Below are 19,161 nucleotides of genomic sequence, written 5' to 3' on the forward strand. Positions count from 1 at the left end.
GATTTTCCGCCCTTTCCCCTATCTGCTGCTAATCCATTGCCAAATGTTGGTTTCTAGTACTCCCTTTGGGTTGTCTGTTTCTAGTATCCTCAGAATCACATGGCCAGCTGGCTACAGCACTGATTCGTGGACCTGCCTTAGGTGCCTGGATACTAGTGATCCAGAAACCAGGCTGCAAGGGGCAGCTCTGCCTTAAGAGTTCATTTCCTTCTAGACTCCTCCCCTGAAAATCTGTTTCTAGTGATTCCTGATGTTTGATTTCCAAATCATTTCTGGTTGATTGTTTCTAAACTCTTCTCAGAGTTGTCTGTTTCTAGTGACCCTGAATGTCTGTTTCTAGTGGCTTAGGGCTGACGCTTAGAGCTTGGAGGTGGGGGGTGGCTAGAAACTCACAATCGCAAGGGTTACTGAAAACGGACATTCCCAAGAGGAAATGTTAGAAATGGATTCCTGGTGAGTTGAGATGACATTAAACCCTCCCTAGGAATTGTGCATTTCCAGTCTACTTCTGGATGTCTGTTTCTAGCACCTCCTAGAGATCATCTGTTTCTAGTATTTAAGTATTTACTCCCTCACCCCCAATTAGGGTTGTCTCTATTATTACTCCTGTAATATCTGTAATATCTAATATCTGTTCCCCGTGTCTCCTGAGAAATTTCCCTCTCTGGGGAGATGAGAGAGTCAGTCCATTTTTAATTTTTCCCTAGCATCCCCCACCCCTCTTAGAAAACTGTTTCTAGAATTCTTCCAGAGGTCAGTTCTCGGCATAGTATCCTCTCACAGAAGGAATGCAATTCTATCATTTTCTCTTGAGAATGTCTGTTTTTAGTAACCCCTGAGAGTTGTGTGTTTGTAGTCCCCCCACCAAAATATCTGTTTCTAGTGTCCCCTATCTCTCGTGAACTTGCTTCCTCTCTCCTCTCCTGATTCCTTTTAGATCAACGGGGTGTCCAGTGAGAATCTGTCGCTGAGTGACACACGCCAACTGATTGAGAAATCGGAAGGGAAACTGACTCTGCTGGTGCTCAGGGACCGAGGCCAGTTCCTGGTGAATATCCCTCCAGCCGTCAGTGACAGCGACAGCTCCCTCCTGGAGGGTGAGGGGCCCTGGGCAGGGAGGTTTGAACGGAGGGCCAGGGAAGCAGGCTGTTTCTGGCAGGGCCAAGCAGGGGTTGGTAAGCCTGGCCCTGAGAGGCTCAGAGGGGGACAGAAACTTGCCCAAGTCCACACAGCAAATCAGAGCTGGAGGTTCCTAGCTGAGCCTGACTCTGGTCTGGGCCCCTTTGCTTAGAGAGGCCTGATGTGCCCCTCCGTGAAATGGGTCCAGAATGGAAGGCCATGCCCATGGCTGAGACATGTTTTCCCCCCACAGACATCTCAGACCTCGGCTCAGAACTGTCCCAGGCACCACCATCTCACATCCCACCGCCACCCCAGCATGGGCAGCAGAGTCCAGACACCAGCCGAACCAACTCCCCCGTGTATGTAACCCCATTGGCTAGGATGGCCAAATGAGAGGGGAACACGGGCATGTCTTTTCCCACATTGGGTAACCTTGAGGGTGCAGCCATGGTGGCCTGCCTGGAAGAGGTCTCTCCTGTCCATAGGAGGTTCCAAGACGTGGTCTAGGGCTATGGGGGTAGATAATCCCCTTCTAAGCTCCCTCCGATGGCTGTTGGTGGGAGGACTCAGACCCTCAGCAGGGGGGTCTGTTTAGAGGAGGGGACCACACAGGAGTAACAACCAGGGGTAGAGGTCACCTCAGTCCATCTTAGAGGCCAGAGGACAGCCCATGCCAAGGTTCCAACTCTTACTTCATTATTGGCTCTTTAGGTCATTGACATGTCATAAGGAGCAGAGGGCCTGAGATCACATAGCTGCAGAGGGGCAGGATTAGAATTAAAACCCAAGTGCTGATAAATTCAAATTCTTCTAAAATTTGCTGCTCAACATCCACCCCCCAAACCCCACCCCAAATCTGTTCCCCACCAGGGAGAGCCACCGGCTTCCGCGGGAAAGTTCAGTGGATTCTAGGACCGCGTCAGAACCAGGTGAGCAGGGACTTCTTTGGTGGTCCAGTGGTTGAGACTCTGTGCTTCCAATGCAGGGGACTTGGGTTCAATCCCTGGTTGGAGAACCAAGATCCCACATGGCATAGCAGGAAAAAAAAAAAGACATTTCAACAATGCTGACTTCTCATTTGGCATCAACAAATATATTTTTTTTAAAACCAAACAGGTGAGCACCTCTGTGGTCAGTCTGAGCACCTCTCCTCTGGTTTTTCTGATATCAGCCAATGAGGCTGTGCCATGCAGAGTGTGGAAGGCTGGCATGGGCCTCAGAGGTCAGAGACAATTGCCCCGGAAGGAGCGGGGGTTGGGCAGCCACATTCCAAGGGGCAGGGATGCCCTACAGCAAAAGTTTGGCGGCTGGACCGGTCAGTGCACTTGGGGAAAACTGGCTGTTCCTTTTCAGACTCCCCGAGGCCAAGAAACTATGACATCTACAGGGTGCCCAGCGGTCAGAGTGTGGAGGACCACGGGTATGTGCCCCAAAAGAAAACTGAGGACCTGCACACGCCGGGGTGCCTCCCCGGTCCCCACCACCTGCCTTCCCGGGACACCCACGTGGGGCTGTTTGGGAGGTTCAGCTCCGAAGCTGGGAAGCTCACAGTCCACCTGACTCCGCCTCCCGCATGACTCCGCCTCTGCCTGCCCTGACTCCGCCTCCCACCTGACTCCGCCTCCGCCTCCCTGCGCAGGTACAGCCCAGACTCGCGTGTGGTCCGCTTCTTCAAGGGCACGAACATTGGGCTGCGGCTGGCCGGAGGCAATGACGTGGGCATCTTTGTATCCGGGGTTCAGGCGGGCAGCCCAGCTGACGGCCAGGGCATCCTGGAGGGAGATGAGATTCTGCAGGTGAGCGGGAGTTTTAGCTGGGGTGGCTGGCGGTGGGCGTTCTGGGTGGTCCCCGAGTCTGTTGCTGCCTGTGAGCCCTCCTCTTGGGCCTCCTTGGGGACTGGCAAGACCCTCAGAGACATTCAAATTTATGTGTGTATATATATATATATATATTTTTTTTTTTTTTTTTTTTTTGGCTGCTCTGCGTCTTCCTTTTTCTTGGGGATAGTTTTGGTCACCACCTCCTATACAATGTTACAAACCTCTGTCCATAGTGCTTCAGTCACTGCATCTGTCATATCTAATTCCGTGAATCTATTCGTCTCTTCCACTGAATAATCATAAAGGATTTCATTTAGGTCATACCTGAGTGGCTTAGTGATTTTCTCTACTTTCTTCAACTAAGGTCTGAACTTTGCAGTAAGGAGCTCATGATGTGAGCCACAGTCAGCTCCTGGTCTTGTTTTTGCTGACTGTATAGAGCTTCTTTGCAGCATGTGGAATCTTCCCAGACCAGGGATCGAACTCTTGTCCCCTGCATTGGCAGGTGGATTCTTAACCACTGGACCATGAGAAGTCCTCGTTCGTGTTTCACCAAATTCCCACCAGTGTCCTGGTCCTGTCACAGCTGAGACCCCCCCGTTCCTATGTCTTGATGTTGAACACTCACTGAGACTTGGTTGTGCCTGAATTGATCATATTTCCCGTTTCCTGGTTTCCGGGTCAAACCTTCACAAGTGTGTGTGAAGCCTGGGTGCTACAAGGCAATGCCTCCATTGGAAAGCCATCCCCTAATCTCCAGGACTCTTGACAGCAACCCTGGAAGGGGAGGGTTGAGAGCTTTGTTGAGAGGAAGAGCTGGGATCTCTCACCCGGGGCATCGTCCCATCTGCACCCCATTCCTGGCAGGTGAATGATACCCCGTTCCAGAACCTGACCCGGGAGGAGGCTGTGAACTTCCTGTTGGGGCTGCCAGTTGGCGAGGAGGTGGAGCTGGTGACACAGCGCAAGCAGGACAGTGAGTGTGTGTGTATGTGTGTGTGTGAGAGAGAGAGAGAGAAAGGTGTGCGTGGCCCAGGGCTGAGTGCGATCCACAGTCAGGCCCTGGGGAGGGGTGGGGTCTGGGTCCCACCAGTTCACGGAGTCTCCCCATCCAGTCTTCCAGAAGATGGTGCGGTCTGGCTTGGGCGACTCCTTCTACATCCGCACGCACTTTGAGATGGAGCCCAGCCCGCCATCCGGCCTGGGCTTCACCCGCGGAGATGTCTTCCACGTGCTGGACACACTGTACCCTGGCCCCGGGCAGAGTCCCACCCGGGGAGGCCAGTGGCTGGCAGTGCGCATGGGGCGTGACCTCCGGGAGAAGGAGCGGGGCATCATCCCCAACCAGAGCAGGTGGGGACCAACCACGCACTGGAATAGGTTTAGCATCACTACTTAGCATCCCTGGTGGTGCACTCTGGAGAGCCCTGCAGAAGGCTCCAGCCAACCAGCAGCACTAGTATCAGTTTCCCGCAGCTGCTGTAACAAATTACCATAAACCTGTGGGCTTTGAGCAACATGCATTTATTTATCATCTCATGTTCTGGAGGTCCAAAGTCCGAAACGCATCTGATGGGGCTCAGTCGAGATGTGGGCAGGGCTGGGTCCTCCCGAGGCTCTAGGGGAGCATAAGCTCCTGCCTTTTCCAGCTGCTAGAGGCACCACCTCCCTGGCTCGCGGCCCCTCCCTCCATCCTCACAGCCAGCAGGGCGGCATCTCCTGTCTCTCTCTGCCTCTGACCCTCCCACCCCTCCCTTTTTTTTTTTTTTAATTTATTTATTTTTGGCTGCACTGGGTCTTCCTTGCTGCACACGGGCTTTCTCTAGTTGCAGTGAGCGGGGTCTACTCTTGGCCGCGGTGCTCCGGCTTCTTATTTCAGTGGCTTCTCTTGTTTTGGAGCGCAGACTCTTAGGGCACACAGGCTTCTGTAGTTGTGGTGCAGGGGCTTAGTTGCTGTGAGGTATTAGGATCTTCCTGGACCAGGGATTGAACCCGTGTCCCCTGCATTGGCAGGTGGATTCTTAACAACTGGCCCACCAGGGAAGTATCTCCCCCCCGCTTTTATAAGGACCCTATGATGACACTGGGTCCCCCCAGGGAGCCAGGGTCATCCCCATTTCAGGGGCCTTAAATTAATCCCTCCTGTAAAGTCTCCTTTGCCCACTGAGGTGACCCGTCCACACCGCCCCCTGTTCAGGCCATGGACATCTTTGGGGCTGTCATGCTGGACTCTGGTGCTCACTTACCTCCTCCCTTCTCTCCAGGGCTGAGCAGCTGGCCAGTCTGGAGGCTGCTCAGCGGGCTGTGGGGGTCATACCTGGAGCCTCAGTGGGCTCCAACTCACGGGCCGAGTTCTGGCGGCTGCGGGGTCTTCGTCGGGGAGCCAAGAAGACCACCCATCGGAGCCGCGAGGATCTGTCAGCTCTGACCAAACAGGGTCACTACCCACCGTACGAGCGCGTGGTGCTGAGAGAAGGTGGGCCAGGGTGGGAGGAGGCGAAGGGCCTCAAATAAGTGTTCAAAAGCCACAATCCTTACCTCCCTCCTTCCACCCCAAACACCCACTTTTAGTTACCTTAGGACCAAAATGCCGTGCCATGCCATGCTAAGTCGCTTTAGTCGTGTCTGACTCTTCGTGACCCCATGCACTGTAGCCCACCAGGCTCTTCTGTCCATGAGAGTCTTTAGGCAAGAATATTGGAGTATGTTGCCATGCTCTCTTCCAGGGGATCTTCCCACCCCAGGGATTGAACCCACATTTCCTGCGGCTCCCACATTGTAGAAAGATTCTTTACCACTGAGCCACCAGGGAAGCCCAGGACAAAAATACATACGCACAAAACCAGGAGATTCTTTCCCTACCTGAGAACCAGTTGTAAAAATACACCTTATCCAGATTCTGGAAGGGAAAAGATTAAGCTCTTACATACAGCCTCAGGGCAGAGGATTAAGACCAGGTGCAGAGGCTTTTAGAACAGTGGGAGGATGGGAATAGCAGGTGACCCAGAATAAGTTGGCTCAGATGATAAAGAATCTGTCTACAATAAAGGAGATCCCTGGGTTGGGAAGATTTCACTGGAGAAGGGAATGGCAACCCACTCTAGTATTCTTGCCTGGAGAATTCCATGGACAGAGGAGCCTGGTGAGCTACATGTCCATGGGGTTGCAAAGAGTTGGACACAACTGAGCGACTCACACACACAAACAGGAGAAATGGGACATAACCGGATGTGATTCTGTGCCAATAAAACTTTATTTACAAAAATAGGCACTGGACCGGATGTGGCCTGAGGGTTGTAATGGCAGTTACCAACCACTGAGTTAGCTGGATTCAGCTGCTCTAACAGACCTCAAGGGACAGCTGTATAAACAAGAAGTTTCCTTTTCTTTCAAGTAACAGTCCTAATGTAAGAAGTCAAAGAGAGCTCCTACCTTTCCATGAAGGATACAACCCAGACTTTGCTTATCATTCTGCTTGCATCCCATTGGCCAGGACACAGTCACATGGCCACCTTTACTGCAAGGGAGGCAGGGAGTTGTAGTCTTTAGCTGGGCAGCCATGGGCCTCACTAGATCTACTGTGGAGAAAATGAAGAAGCAGTTGTGCAAGAGGCTAGCAGTCCTTGCCCCACATGGGATCCTGATTCTTGTCATTGATTCTCTGCCCTTCAGCGAGTTTCAAGCGCCCGGTGGTGATACTGGGACCCGTGGCCGACATTGCTATGCAGAAGTTGACAGCTGAGATGCCTGACAAGTTTGAAATTGCAGGTAAGAAACCGGGTCCTTTAGCAACCTCACTGGTGAATCGTTTCATAGCCCTTTCCTAGGAACTTCCCTGGTGGTTCAGTGGTTAAGATTCCACCTTTCAATGTAGGACGTGTGGGTTTAATCCCTGGTACCAAGATGCCACGGAGTGTGGCAAAAATTTTTTTAAAAAGGAACCCTTTCTCAGCCTCTAGGGTTGAGGCAGTGTGGTAAGGGAGCTGCTAATGATGCAGCCTCAATTGACCTTGGCACTCTTTGCCCAGAGAGCCTCAGAATCCTTCTTAACACGTTTACCAGACAGTCATTGACAATGGAGCCAATTAGACAGTTGCCAACTGTCCATTCATTAGTTCAAGACATTTGTTTATTGAGCTCTAGACACAGTGTTGAACAAATACACAGAATTTCTGGAAGAGACCAAAAGTGAACAACTACAGAAATAATTAGGATAGGGTAGAGAATCAGCGAATTGTAGCTCCTGGGCTAAGTCTGGTTGTTCTTATTCAGCCTGCTAATGGAGAATGGTATTTATAAATTTAAAATGGTTGAAAAGAAGGTAAAATAATTTTTTTTGGTGATATGTGGAAAGAACTGAAAGCTATGACTTGAACAGATACTTGTACATGAAATTTCGGCATGATTCACACCAGCCGGAAGGTGGACACAGCCCAAGTATCCGTCAACAGGTGATGAATAAATAAAATGTGCTCCATCTATCCATGGAATATCACTCAGCCTTAAAAAAAGGAAGGAGATTCAGACACTTGCTACATGGATGGACCTTGAGGACTTGATGCTCAGTGAGAAAAGCCAGACACAAAAAGGAAAAATACTGTCTGATTTCACTCACAGGAGATCCTAGATGAGTCAGATCCACAGAGACAGGAAGTAGATGGTGGGGCAGGAGCTGGGGGAGGGGATGGGGAGTCTGTTTCATGAGCACAGAGTTTCAGTTTGGGAAAATGAAAAAGTTCTGGAGATGATGGTAGGGATGGTTGCATGATACTGTGAATGTATTTAATGCCACTGAGCTATGGACTTAAAAACAGTTAAGATGGTACATTTTATGTTACACAGATTACCACAACAAAGAGAAAAAAGCAAGGTTGTGTCCCCCTCCCTTCTAGGCACCCCAGAGCAAGGCGTGCCTTCTCCCTCAGCTGCCAGGATATCTAGGAGGGCTTCCTGGAGGAAGCAGTGCTCCATCTAGGGTCATAGAAGACACATGGGGGTGGGAGAATAGCTTCTTTTGGGTCACAGCCCAAGCAAAGGCCTAGAGCTGGGACTGAGCCTTGGAGAGTGAGTATCTGGAGCTCAGACTCTGCACCCAGCTCCTCATGCCGTTTGGCTCAGTGACTCTGAGCTGGTGACCTTATGTCCCTGAGGCTCAGTTTTCCCATCTGCCAGATGGGCCAGTAACAGCCACTCCTGTTCAGGAGGAGGAGGTAAGGGTCATGTTCAAGAGGGGACCCAGTGTGGTATCAGGCATGAGGCCAACAGGAGCTACTATTGCTGGTGTTAGGATTTTCAAGGGCCATGGGGAGCCATGGTGGGTTCTTGAGAAAGGGAGGGGCAGGTAGACATGAATTTGAAGGGCCAGTGACTGCCCTCCTGAAGCTGCCAGTCACCTCTCCCCTCCACAGAGAGCGTGTCAAGGACTGAGAGCCCTTCCAAGATCATCAGACTGGACACCGTGCGGGTGATTGCAGAGAAAGTAAGCAAGGCTGTGCTGTGGGTCCCATTTCATGGATGGGGAAACTGAGGCCCAGGCCTCCAACTTGCTCTGGCCCCATGCCCAACAGATGTGATTTTCCATGGAGGCCCATTTTGGAGGCTTTTTCATGTGGAGGGCTTGAGGGGGACAGAGCCTGCCCTGTGTCATGCAGTGGCAAGCCCTGGGAAAAGGCAGAGAATCAAACTGGGGGCTCTGTGCTCAAGACACAGTGACTCAGGCCAACATGCTGGCCTGCAGATGTGAGTGGCTTGGGGGTCCACTCTGACCTCAGACTCTTCATCTCCATCTGTTTGATTCTTCACCTGTCTCCAATGCTCTGTCTCTGGGCGTGGTTTTTCTCTCCACTGTCTCTCTCTGTCTCTCTCTCTCTCTCTCTCTCTCTCTCTGTCTCCTGGCCCTGCACCACTGCCCCCGGCGCTGGCCTGGCCCAGGACAAGCACGCGCTCCTGGACGTGACACCCTCAGCCATTGAGCGCCTCAACTACGTGCAGTACTACCCCATCGTGGTCTTCTGTGTTCCTGAGAGCCGCACAGCCCTCAAAGCCCTGCGCCAGTGGCTGGCCCCCGCCTCCCGCCGCAGCTCCCGCCGGCTCTACGCCCAGGCCCAGAAGCTGAGGAAGTACAGCGACCACCTCTTCACAGGTGGGATGGGAGCTGAGGGTCTGGGGTGGGTGGTGGGCCCTGGCCCGAGCCTCCTGGCCATGCCGATGCCCCCTCCCTGTAGCCACCATCCCCCTGCAAGGTACGAGTGACTCCTGGTACCAAGAGCTCAAGGCCGTCATCCAGGAGCAGCAGATGCGGCCCATCTGGACGGCTGAGGACCAGGTATCTGGGCCAGGGGGTGGGACCCGCCTGGAGTTAGGGACTGAGGGGCGTGGCCAAGATTTGACCCTGAGGTTAGGGTTTCTGGACCTGGTTCCTGGGGTGAGATGGGACTGGGGGGTTGGGTTTGGGAATTGGGACTTCTTTGGGGGCTGGAGTCAAGGCTTGGGGCTCAGTTCAGATTTGGAGGCTCTGTCTCGAATAAGGTCAATGGTGAGAACTCACCTTGGGGTCAAGAGTTAAGCCTCAACTTGAGGTTGAGGACTGGAATTTGAAGGGTGGTGTCATGGGTCTGGGGTTTGGTCTCAGATCAAGGACGTTTGGGGCTGGAGGCGGGAGGGGGGAGGGGGAAGGGTCTTGGCTCAGCCCGGCCATGTGCACCCACAGCTGGACAACTCCTCGGAAGACAACCTGGACCTCCCCCACCATGGCCTGGCAGACAGCTCCGCAGACCTGAGCTGCGACAGCCGGGTCAACAGCGACTACGAGACAGATGGCGAGGGCAGCGTCTACACGGACGGTGAAGGCTACACGGATGGCGAGGGTGGGCCCCACACAGACGTGGATGAGGGGCCCCGGGTGCCAGCCCTGGCCCGGTCCTCAGAGCCTGTGCTGGGGGATGAGGCCCGGATCCCGCAGCATCATGGGAGACCCTCCGGTCCCCAGGAAGCCCAGGTGAACAGAGCACAGGGGTGGCACCAGCAAGGGTTTGGGGATGGGGCTGAGACGTAGGGGTCTGTTAACTTACCAACCCCGCACCCCGTCCCCCTGGATGTGAAGGAGCAGAAACTTCCCTGATCATATTAGTATCTGGGACCTACTTCTAGGGTGTTTAAACCAGAGTCACTTAGAACAAATATTTAATCTCTGCATGAGTTTCCTTATCTTAGATTCAGAGACTGATGGTAAAGTCTTGACATCACAAGCTCATTGTTTATTTGGTTGCTGCTGCTGCTTTGTTTTGTATTTTTTGGCCACGAGGTTTGAGGGATCTTAGTTCCTGGACCAGGGATTGAAGCCAGGCCCCCTGCAATGGGAAGCTCAGAGTCCTAACCACTGGACCGCCAGGGAATTCCCACAAGCTTGTTGTTTAAACTGAATACACTTAGTCCAAGTCCTTCCCCATCGTAGTCAGGTATTTGACAGTAACAAATATTGACTCAGCACTTATTCTCTGTGGGGCTTCCTCAGCCCCCTAGGTGCTTTTCTGTGAATTCAAGAAAGTTCTCCAGACCCTCTCTAGGGAAATGTAAAAACGTACAAATCTATGATGTTGCTGGTAGAATGGTGCTGTGGGGTTGTGCAGTGCCCAACCTGTTCAACTGTCTATGGCATCCTGTTTATGAGGCAGCTCTACGCTAAGCAGTGGACATACATGAACTCATTTATGTACTGCTGACAACATGACTCTGAGGAATGTCACAGATGGGAAATCCAACTCTCTCTTTGTTGACAGGCTGGGAGATCTCAGCCAAGGCCTTGCCCTGTCCAAATCCATTTTCTCATTTAAAATTGGGGATGATTTCAAGACTTCTGTGGGGACGAGGAGAAAGTTTGTGGGTAGAACTGCCTGGCCAAAGGGAGGGAGGTAGGATGGGGGTGATTACTCATCCCTATTTCTCATTCCTTAGTGGGGATAAGTGTTAACTGCCTTTCTCCCTCTCCAAGATGGATAGCCGCCACCCACAGGGTCAACGGCGACAAGAAAGCATGCGGTAAGAGTCCCTATACTCCACATTGGGGCTGCTCAACCCCCCACCCCGGGATTTTGGGGTGCTTAGAATCAAGCTGTGGTGCTAGCACCTTTGTGGTGCTAGAGCCTCGTGGTGAGACAGAACCAGAGAGAGCCACTCCAAGCCTCATGCAGTCAGGGCCATGAGAGTAGGAATCCTCTTCCTGGGAGGATGAGAAGGCTTCCCGAAGGAGGGGACATTGGGGTTGGGGCTTTGAAGGATGTGTAGGAGTTTGAGAGTCTTGCTCATCTCTGACTACACCCACTGTGCCTAGTCCAGAGTCAACTCAGTTAACAGTAGGTAAGTCCACACCCTCCCCACTCACAGCCTCTTCTATTTTCTCACCCAGGACATATGAGAGGGAAGCTCTGAGGAAAAAGTTTACACGAGCCAGAGATGTGGAGTCCTCTGATGAAGACGGCTACGACTGGGGACCAGCCACTGACCTGTGACCCCCTTCCAGGTGGCCAGCTGGCCTGTCCTCCTATTTCCTCCCTGGAGCTGAGACTCAGTCTCCCATACAGAACCTAGAAACCTGCCTCCCTCTACCTGGTATTTAATAGAGTATTTTCACAGCACTGGCTTCTAGTGATTTCCTGGGACAAGGGGCCACAGTCAGTGTTGTCTTTCCTCTGTCAACCTCAACAGACCCAGATCTGAGGTTTTGCCCATTCAATAAGCTTTTAATTTTTTACATCAGAATATAGAGCCTAGAAACCTTTGGGACCTTGGCCAGCCGAGGAGGTTCCGCGGACGGAGTTCCAGGGCCAGCTGGGGCTAAGGCACAGTGGTGGGGGTGAAGGTAGTCGATCACAGGTACACCGGCTGCTCCTGGCCTGTGAGCAGGCGGTAAGTGGCGGCGGGCATCGTCTTGATGTGGACCTGGGGGTGGAGAGGAGGCCGAGGCTGGGGTTGGGCTCCTCCCACTAGACCATGCCCACAACTGGCTCCTCCCACAAGACCCCGCCCACCTCAATGTGGGCCTCTGTGAGCAGCTCGATGATGCGAGCGTGGGGTGTGGCCACCACACTGTGCCCATTGATTTCAATGATGCGGTGCCCGACGCGGACGCCCCCACGCTCAGCGATGCCACCCCGAAGGAGGCTGCAGATCTGGGGGGAGAGGAAGGGCCATGCTGCTCAGGGGGCCAGGATTGGGGCCGCCCCACCCCCTTCCCCGGTCCCTGGGCTGGGAGCTCACGATGCCGTCCTCCACGCAAAAGCCCAGCTGCTCACGGACGTGCGGCCGGCGGATGATGGCCGTGGTGACCGGAGGGCAGTGGACGATGCTGAGGGTCACCAGCGTCTGCGACTTCACTTCCTGTGCAGGACGGGGGCTGTTGGCCTGGCTGGACCTCCGCGGAGGGGGCGTGGGTGGGGTGCTGCCAGACTTCTAGTCAAACTGCAACCTCTTGGGCCTCAGTTTATCCACTGATAAAATGGAAGCTGTAGAGTCTACAAGACCTCTTGAGAAGTGGTTAAGAACCCAGACCAGAGCTGGGCGGCCTAATAGTCAGAGCTCCATCACCTCTCATCGCCCTGGGCTTCAGTTATGGTCAGAAGTGAGGTTCTAGCAGTGCCCACAGGGTTACAGACAGTAACATGGCATGGACCGTGTCAGTCCTGCCCTTCTGGCCTGGCCAGGTCCCTCCCCATCTCTGGGCCTAGGTTGCCCCATTTGGGCAACAAGGGTCAAGACTCAAGAACACCCTTGCTGCCTCGTGGCAGAGTCAAGGCTCTCTGCATTCCATCCTGCTCTGGCACCAGCAGGGTGTTCCTGGGCTTCTCCTCTCTGAGCCTCGGTTTCCTTAAGTGCCTGGGAGCCACATGGCGGGGCAGAGTGGGCCTCGCAGGCCCTCCACCCTGGAGCACTCACCCGGACGGCGGCCTGACAGGCAGCCAGGGGCAGCCCTACCAGGCTGGTCCCGTTGATGGCAGTGATGCGGTCGCCGATGCTGAGGGCCCCCGAGCGCTCAGCGGGGCCCCCGTGCAGCAGGTTGGCAATGACGGCTGTGGGCAGCAGGGAGCCCCAGCCCGACTCCACCAGGGCCACACCCAGACCCTCGCCCCGGCGTTTCTCGATGAACACCTGTGGGGCCACGGGTAGTAATTGAAGGAAGCTTAGAAGAGGTGAGAGGAACGGGGTGGCGGGGGGGGGGCGCGGTTCTTCAGGTTCACTTAGTGGGCTGGGATGGGGAGCCCTGGTTGCTCACCTCCCTGCAGTTTTCGCTGTTGGAGAAGTGGTCGAGGTCCCCATTGTGGAGGTGGCCGGGACCCATGGCCCCCTGGCTCTGCTGGGTGCCCACCTGGCTGGGGTCGATCCCGCTTTCCCGGAGGAACTGACTGTAGGCCACGGCAAAGGCCTGGCCGATGGCCTGAGCGATGAGCTGGGCCTGTGGGATGGGCGGCACCTTTCTGGGGGTCCCGCCTACCTCCTTCAGGTCCCCCACCAACACACTGATATTCCCAGAGCTGGCCTTTGTACCCCCAAGTGGGACTGCCCCCCAAGCCTCTGCCTGAGAATCTAGGGGAGGGGAAGGGAGACAGGCCTGGGGCGGGGAGGGCTTGTGGAGGTGGCTGCCGGTCTCAGTGTCTTACACGAAGGCCGGGGATACATGGCTTGGGGCCCAGAGCAGGGTGGGGATGGAAGAACACAAGGGTGACAGGGTGGCTGTGTGGGGCTCTGGTGGAGGGCAGGGGCCCAAGCAGCGCCCCCTCGCCCCCAGGACACCCAGAGCCCGCTGCTCACGTCCTCTGACTGGAAAACATGGCAGATCATTTTATAGAGGCGGCGGCTGTGGGGCTGGGCTGCTGGCCTCTGGGCCAGGCGCCGCCGGGCCATGAGAACCAGTGTGCTGCCGATGTCAGCGATGTACGAGATGGTCTGCAGGGCGTGGTCCATCATGGCCTCCTGGCGGGAGTGGGGAGACTGAGCTGGGTGGGCTACAGGAGCCTTGCTCGGCCCTGCCCTTGGTGGAGCCCCCCACGCCCCAGAGACCAGGCCCGACCCAGTACCTGGGAGTCAGTCATCAGGACCTTGACCCTCTTGGTGGAGACGAACAGGTCCACCTCCGTCATGGGCTGAGACTCCCCATCAGGGGCCTGTGGGGAGCAGGGTGGGGCATGGAGACCCCCAAAGACCCAGACTCTGACCCACCAGGCTCAGGGGTTCTCAGAGGAGCCTGCCTGCCCGCCCATCCACCCGCCAGCCCAGGGCTTCACCTTGACACGGTCCATAGCCTCCTGGGCCTGTGCCATGCGCGTGCTGGGGGGTGGGTTCCGCTCGGACACCAGCTGGGTGGAGCCCAGGTACTTGGCCCCAAATATGACACCGTCTAGGAGGTCTTCGTGGTCGCAGGGGCCAGATACTAAGGGTGACAGCAGAGGTGGGTCAGCCCCCTAGAACCCCCGCCAGCCTCATCCACCCCTATGGGCTCTTCCCAGAGTCCTGGATGGTCTGGAAACACAAAATTCTGCTCTGCGGCTCAGCACCTGGAGCCACACAGGTCCATCCACTCTCGGGTCCCAGAGCCATTCCGTCAGCCAGAGCCATGGACCAGAGGCTTGACCCTCATAGATGGAAAGCCCTCCGTCCATCTAGAGCCTGGTCTGCCCAGGGCGCAAGGACTCCCAGGCAGAGCACGCAGTTTCAGGAGCAGGCTGTGGGTCTAGAACCATGGCCAGACCCAAAAACAGCTCTAGTGCCCACAGATGCCTCCACCCTGTGTTTCTGGAATTCCAGGAATCAGGCTAGAACCAGACAGACTCACTCTTATTTCTAAGACATGTGACATTCTAGAACCATGGTCAACTCTGCTAGGTAGTTCAGGAATCCCGATCAATCTAGAAACAATTAGGTATACCCACTGTTCTAGAATTCTCTCCAATCAGCCTAGGACCATAGACAGCTCAACTCCATGGTCATAGAACTGCGCAGAATACAAACAGGCAACTGTCCACATAGCTCAAACTCTCATTCTATCGAGAACGCCAGGGGCTCCTGATCCACGAGTATAGAACTCCCTGATGGGTCTCAAACCACAGAATTCTGCCAGGGGTTCTAGAAACCTAGAATCAGAATTTCTCCACTCTATGATTCCAGAACTTCTTAATCAAGAGAGCACTGGGGGGACTTTTCCTGGTGGTCCAGTGGCTAAGACTCCATCCTCCCAATGCAGGGGGCCCTGGTTTGATCCCTGGTCAGGCAACTAGATCTCACATGCTGAAACTAAAGATTCCACATGCTGCAACTAAGACCTGGTGCAGCCAAATAAATAAACAGTTTTAAAAACAGATAGCATCCAGAAGCTCTTCCATTGGTTCTACAATCTCCACAATGATTCACAACTGCAGGTGTACCTGGAAATTCTAAGATGATCTGAACAGTCCAGAAACAAACAACTTTGCTCATAGTTCTAGAACCCTCTACCTCAGCCCAGAACCTCAAAAAGCTTTGCCTTCACGGCCCTAGAATTCCCTGAGTAACCCAGAGCCAGACAGGAGTGCCAGTGATTCTAGAATATTCTAACCAATAGCTATTGCTTTTTTGGAGAACCACAGATGTAGGCCTAGGGAATGAAACCACACACCTGTGTGGTTAAAGGTTAGCCAGTTCTGTCCTTTTGTCCTTCATGAGCTCAGCATTCCAAGACAACAGACAACTCTGCTCTGGGGTTTCAGAGATGCACCATCCAATATGGTAGCTACCGGGCACAGGTAGGCATTGTGCACTTGAAATGCAGCTGGTTTGGACTGAAACATGCTGTAAGTGTAAAATGTGACACTGGATTTTGAAACTCTCATATTACAAAATAATAATAATTATAAAATGTTAATTGTACATTGAAATAACATTTTAAATATATTGGGTTAACTTTAAAATTAATTTTTTCCAGTAGTCATATATGGATGTGAGAATTGGGCCATAAAAAAGGCTGAGTGCTGAAGAATTGATGCCTTCGAACTGTGGTGTGGGAGGACTTTTGAGAGTCTCTTAGACAGCAAGGAGACCAAACCAGTCAATCCTAAAGGAAATCAACCCTGAATATTCACTGGAAGGACTGATGCTGAAGTTGAAGTGCCAGTACTTTGGCCACCTGATGTGAAGAGCCGACATATGTGAAAAGACCCCGATGCTGGGAAAGATGGAAGGCAACAGGAAAAGGGGGTGACAGAGGATGAGATGGTTGGATGGCATCACTGACTCAATGGACATGAGTTTGAGTGAACTCTGGGAAATAATGAAGGACAGGGAAGCCTGGCATGCTGCAGTCCATGGGGTCACAAACAGTTAGATGTGACTTAGCGACTGAACAACAACAAAGTTAATTTTGAGTGGTTTTTTAATGCGGATTACTAAGAAATTTCAAGTGATATGTGGCTGGAATTGTATTTCTGCTGTAGAGGTCTAGAACTTTCTGACGACTCTAGAACTGGACAGCCCTGCCCAGTTCTAGCACAGCTCCTAATGGTCTAGAAAACAGAGATAAATACTATTCACTCCATGGTTCTAGACTGCTCAGTCGGGGGAGAACTCGACAGCTCTGCTCATCATTCCAAAATGCCCTAAGCAGCCTAGGTCACATTTAACCACAGGCAAAATGCCAGGTTCTGGAACTTGCTAGGTCAATCACAGCTCCATGACTTTAGAACCTTCTTGGAACTACAAGTCCAAACCAGCGCCCTTTCCCATGATTACAGAACTTGTCCTTTGACCTAGAGCCTCAGGCAGCATGGGGGGAGAATATTCTTGAACATTCCAGGTGGCCAGAACAGTACTTCTCATGCCTTGAGGGCAGACTGGCAAACTCTTCTGCAAAAGGCCAAACAGTAATTAATTTTTCTACGGTCTCTGATGCAACTACTCAACCTGGCCTGTGGTAACAAGAAGGCTGCCACAGACAACACTTGAATGAATGGGCTTGAGTTTGTCCTGATAAAACTTTATTTGTGGATACTGAAACTTGAATTGCCTATCATTTTCATCCATCAAGAAATACTTTCAATTTTTTTCAACCATTAAAAAATGCAGAAGCCATTTTAGCTCACCAGACATAGCAGAAGGCCCATGGACGGTAATGTGCCAACTCTTGCTCTAGAATCAAGTCCTACAATTTGCCAAGGTTGCCCTATTCATTCCAGAACATTCTCAAGACTGTCTCTCTTCTCCCGGGTGTACAGAATCTACTCAAAACCAACCTCAGGGCCTCTCGAGAAGCCACTCCTCATGGGCTAACTTTGTGCCAGATTTTGGGAACTCGGGTCGGGCTGTTCTGAAACCCCTGAGCCCCTGGGGCGGGACACTCACCCTCCTGGAGGGCAGGGTAGGAAGCCAGGGTCTTGGGTCTCTGGAAGAAGACAGAAGAGGGGCAGGCCTGAGTCCTCCTGCTTGGCTCCCAACAGTGGAGGCCTGGGGGGTGGGGTGGGCTCTACCTGGACACTGGCAGGTGGCTCCTCAGGAGTGACCAGAGGTGAGGTCTCCAGCCAGGGTTCTGGGGAGCTGTTGGAGCTTCTGTCCTCATCCTGCTCGGCGGAGGCACCCTCCGTCCACTCCTGGGGGCCAGTGTCCTCCTCTGGGTCCTCGGGGGGCTGCAGCAGGCGAGGAGCAGGGTCCGGAGGTTTCTGGGAACCCGGCAGGGAAGGAGGGCCCTCATCTTGCTGCAGCAGATTTAGCAAGTCTTCCCGATCAGCCTCAGCGGACAAGAGCCCATGGGCATCAGCCATGTCCCGCGGGGCCAGGCCGTGGCCAGTGGCAATGTGCAGGGGGCATGGAGGTCCATCCGGGGACAGGCCCACCAGGTCACCCGGAAGAGCTTCAAACTGTTGCACCAGGTCCTGAATATTTAGCCCATCAAGTTCCATCTGACTCAGGCTGCTTGAGCCTCCTGGTGTGGGGTCCCACTGGCAATCACGGGTGAGGTCCTGAGAGGGCAAAAGTGTGTCCCTGGGCTCTTCCAAGTCCATGGCTGGAGGTCCTGGAGGGGGTTGGGAGACTGTCAGGAATTCCATGCCTGGACCCTGGGCTCAAGCCAGCATCTGAAAGGGAGAATCAAAAATGAGATTTTCTGGGCTTCCCTGATGGCTCAGTGGTAAAGAATCAGCCTGTCAATTCAGGAGACATGGGTTTCGATCCCCAGTCTGGGAAGATCCCACATGCCATGGAGTAATTGAGCCCATTGAACCACAACTATTGAGTCCGTGCTCTAGAGCCCGGGAGCCGCAACTACTGGAGCCCCTGAGCTGTAGAGCCCAAGCCACCACAATGAGAAGCCCATGCACCTCAGCTCAAGAGTAGCCCCTACTCTCCACAACTAGAGAAAGGCCCACGCAGTAATGAAGACCCACAGCACAACCAAAAAAAAAAAAAAGATGAGATTTTCCAGCTGCCAACTTGATACTAGGATCTAGCCTGGTAAATGTTCATAGAGAACACATACTTTAATCCCCACTATACCCCGCAAGGAAGATTCTGCCATGATCCTCATTTTACAGGGGAGGAAATCGAGGTGTAGAATCAGCAGTTGTAAGGCAGTGGCTTCCTGGGCTCCAAACCCGAGGGGATTCACCTGTGCCCGTCTCCCCAGACCTTCCCCTCCCACCCGTGGACCGTGTACAACCCAACCCTGATTCTTCCAAGTGTTCCTTCCCCGGGATGTGGGACCCAGGGACACACTCTGACTATACAGACCCGACAGGTGTAGGTACCCGATACCCAGAGACTCAAGATCTCAGTCCAAGACTTCAGATCCAGAACTTCAGACTAAATACTAGAGTTCCAAAATGCCAGAAAGCAGAGTCACCTCAAAACCTCCAATGCCACATTCAAGATCAACCCCAGACTCAGACCTGGACCTCAGACCCAGCCTGAAGACACAAACTGGAGCCTGAAGCTGAGAGTTAAGACCCTAGTCCTCTCGCAGACCCCAGACTCAAGACTTCAGACCCGTGACTTCAGATGCTGGCTCCAGACCTCTCTATGCCCCTCCGGGACAATCACTTACCAAACCGAAGTAGTCTCAACCCACGGGGGCGCCGAGACCCCTAACGTGAGCTGGTACCGTGTTTCCACTGACCACCGCCTGCCAATTCCTGCCAATTCCGCCGCCGCCTGCCAGATCCGCGCAGCGATCCTGGATCACTGGGCATGCGCATTCCCGCTGGGCTTG

The 19,161-nt window shown here is 53.6% G+C and overlaps 2 protein-coding genes across 8 annotated transcripts in view; one reads left to right on the forward strand and one right to left on the reverse strand.

Moving 5' to 3' along the window:
- Positions 1 to 11,575, forward strand: part of TJP3 (tight junction protein 3) — a 30,536-nt gene extending 18,961 nt beyond the window's left edge. For 4 of the 6 annotated variants that reach the window (XM_027547223.1, XM_027547222.1, XM_027547221.1 and 1 more), the window contains 16 exons: positions 938 to 1,048; positions 1,373 to 1,481; positions 1,993 to 2,051; positions 2,239 to 2,344; positions 2,476 to 2,542; positions 2,762 to 2,918; positions 3,810 to 3,918; positions 4,058 to 4,295; positions 5,207 to 5,418; positions 6,615 to 6,710; positions 8,351 to 8,421; positions 8,874 to 9,084; positions 9,167 to 9,267; positions 9,652 to 9,939; positions 10,933 to 10,979; positions 11,347 to 11,575. In XM_027547223.1, coding sequence (XP_027403024.1) covers positions 938 to 1,048; positions 1,373 to 1,481; positions 1,993 to 2,051; positions 2,239 to 2,344; positions 2,476 to 2,542; positions 2,762 to 2,918; positions 3,810 to 3,918; positions 4,058 to 4,295; positions 5,207 to 5,418; positions 6,615 to 6,710; positions 8,351 to 8,421; positions 8,874 to 9,084; positions 9,167 to 9,267; positions 9,652 to 9,939; positions 10,933 to 10,979; positions 11,347 to 11,449 — 2,085 coding nt within the window. In that variant the 3' untranslated portion in view covers positions 11,450 to 11,575. Of the gene's footprint in view, positions 1 to 937; positions 1,098 to 1,372; positions 1,482 to 1,992; positions 2,052 to 2,238; positions 2,345 to 2,475; positions 2,543 to 2,761; positions 2,919 to 3,809; positions 3,919 to 4,057; positions 4,296 to 5,206; positions 5,419 to 6,614; positions 6,711 to 8,350; positions 8,422 to 8,873; positions 9,085 to 9,166; positions 9,268 to 9,651; positions 9,940 to 10,932; positions 10,980 to 11,346 lie in introns of all 6 variants that reach the window. The other 2 variants (XM_027547226.1, XM_027547225.1) reach the window with 1 other exon arrangement.
- Positions 11,576 to 11,654: 79 nt separating this feature from the next.
- On the reverse strand, positions 11,655 to 19,130 carry APBA3 (amyloid beta precursor protein binding family A member 3). Of its 2 annotated transcripts, none has more exons than XM_027547229.1 (11): positions 18,997 to 19,130; positions 17,429 to 17,970; positions 17,304 to 17,343; positions 14,219 to 14,364; positions 14,012 to 14,098; positions 13,746 to 13,907; positions 13,210 to 13,389; positions 12,873 to 13,085; positions 12,198 to 12,317; positions 11,969 to 12,109; positions 11,655 to 11,879 (listed from the first exon to the last, which is right to left on the reverse strand). In XM_027547229.1, exons 2-11 carry the CDS (start codon positions 17,957 to 17,959, stop codon positions 11,808 to 11,810), a joined length of 1,692 nt encoding a protein of 563 aa, XP_027403030.1. In that variant the 5' UTR covers positions 17,960 to 17,970; positions 18,997 to 19,130; the 3' UTR covers positions 11,655 to 11,807. The 2 variants fall into 2 exon arrangements, with proteins under 2 accessions (XP_027403030.1, XP_027403029.1); XM_027547228.1 differs by having other exon boundaries at positions 11,660 to 11,879; positions 17,429 to 18,031.
- Positions 19,131 to 19,161: the final 31 nt, after the last annotated feature.

The sequence above is a fragment of the Bos indicus x Bos taurus genome, chromosome 7, assembly GCF_003369695.1.
Source record: "Bos indicus x Bos taurus breed Angus x Brahman F1 hybrid chromosome 7, Bos_hybrid_MaternalHap_v2.0, whole genome shotgun sequence".
Classification (NCBI taxonomy): domain Eukaryota; kingdom Metazoa; phylum Chordata; class Mammalia; order Artiodactyla; family Bovidae; genus Bos; species Bos indicus x Bos taurus.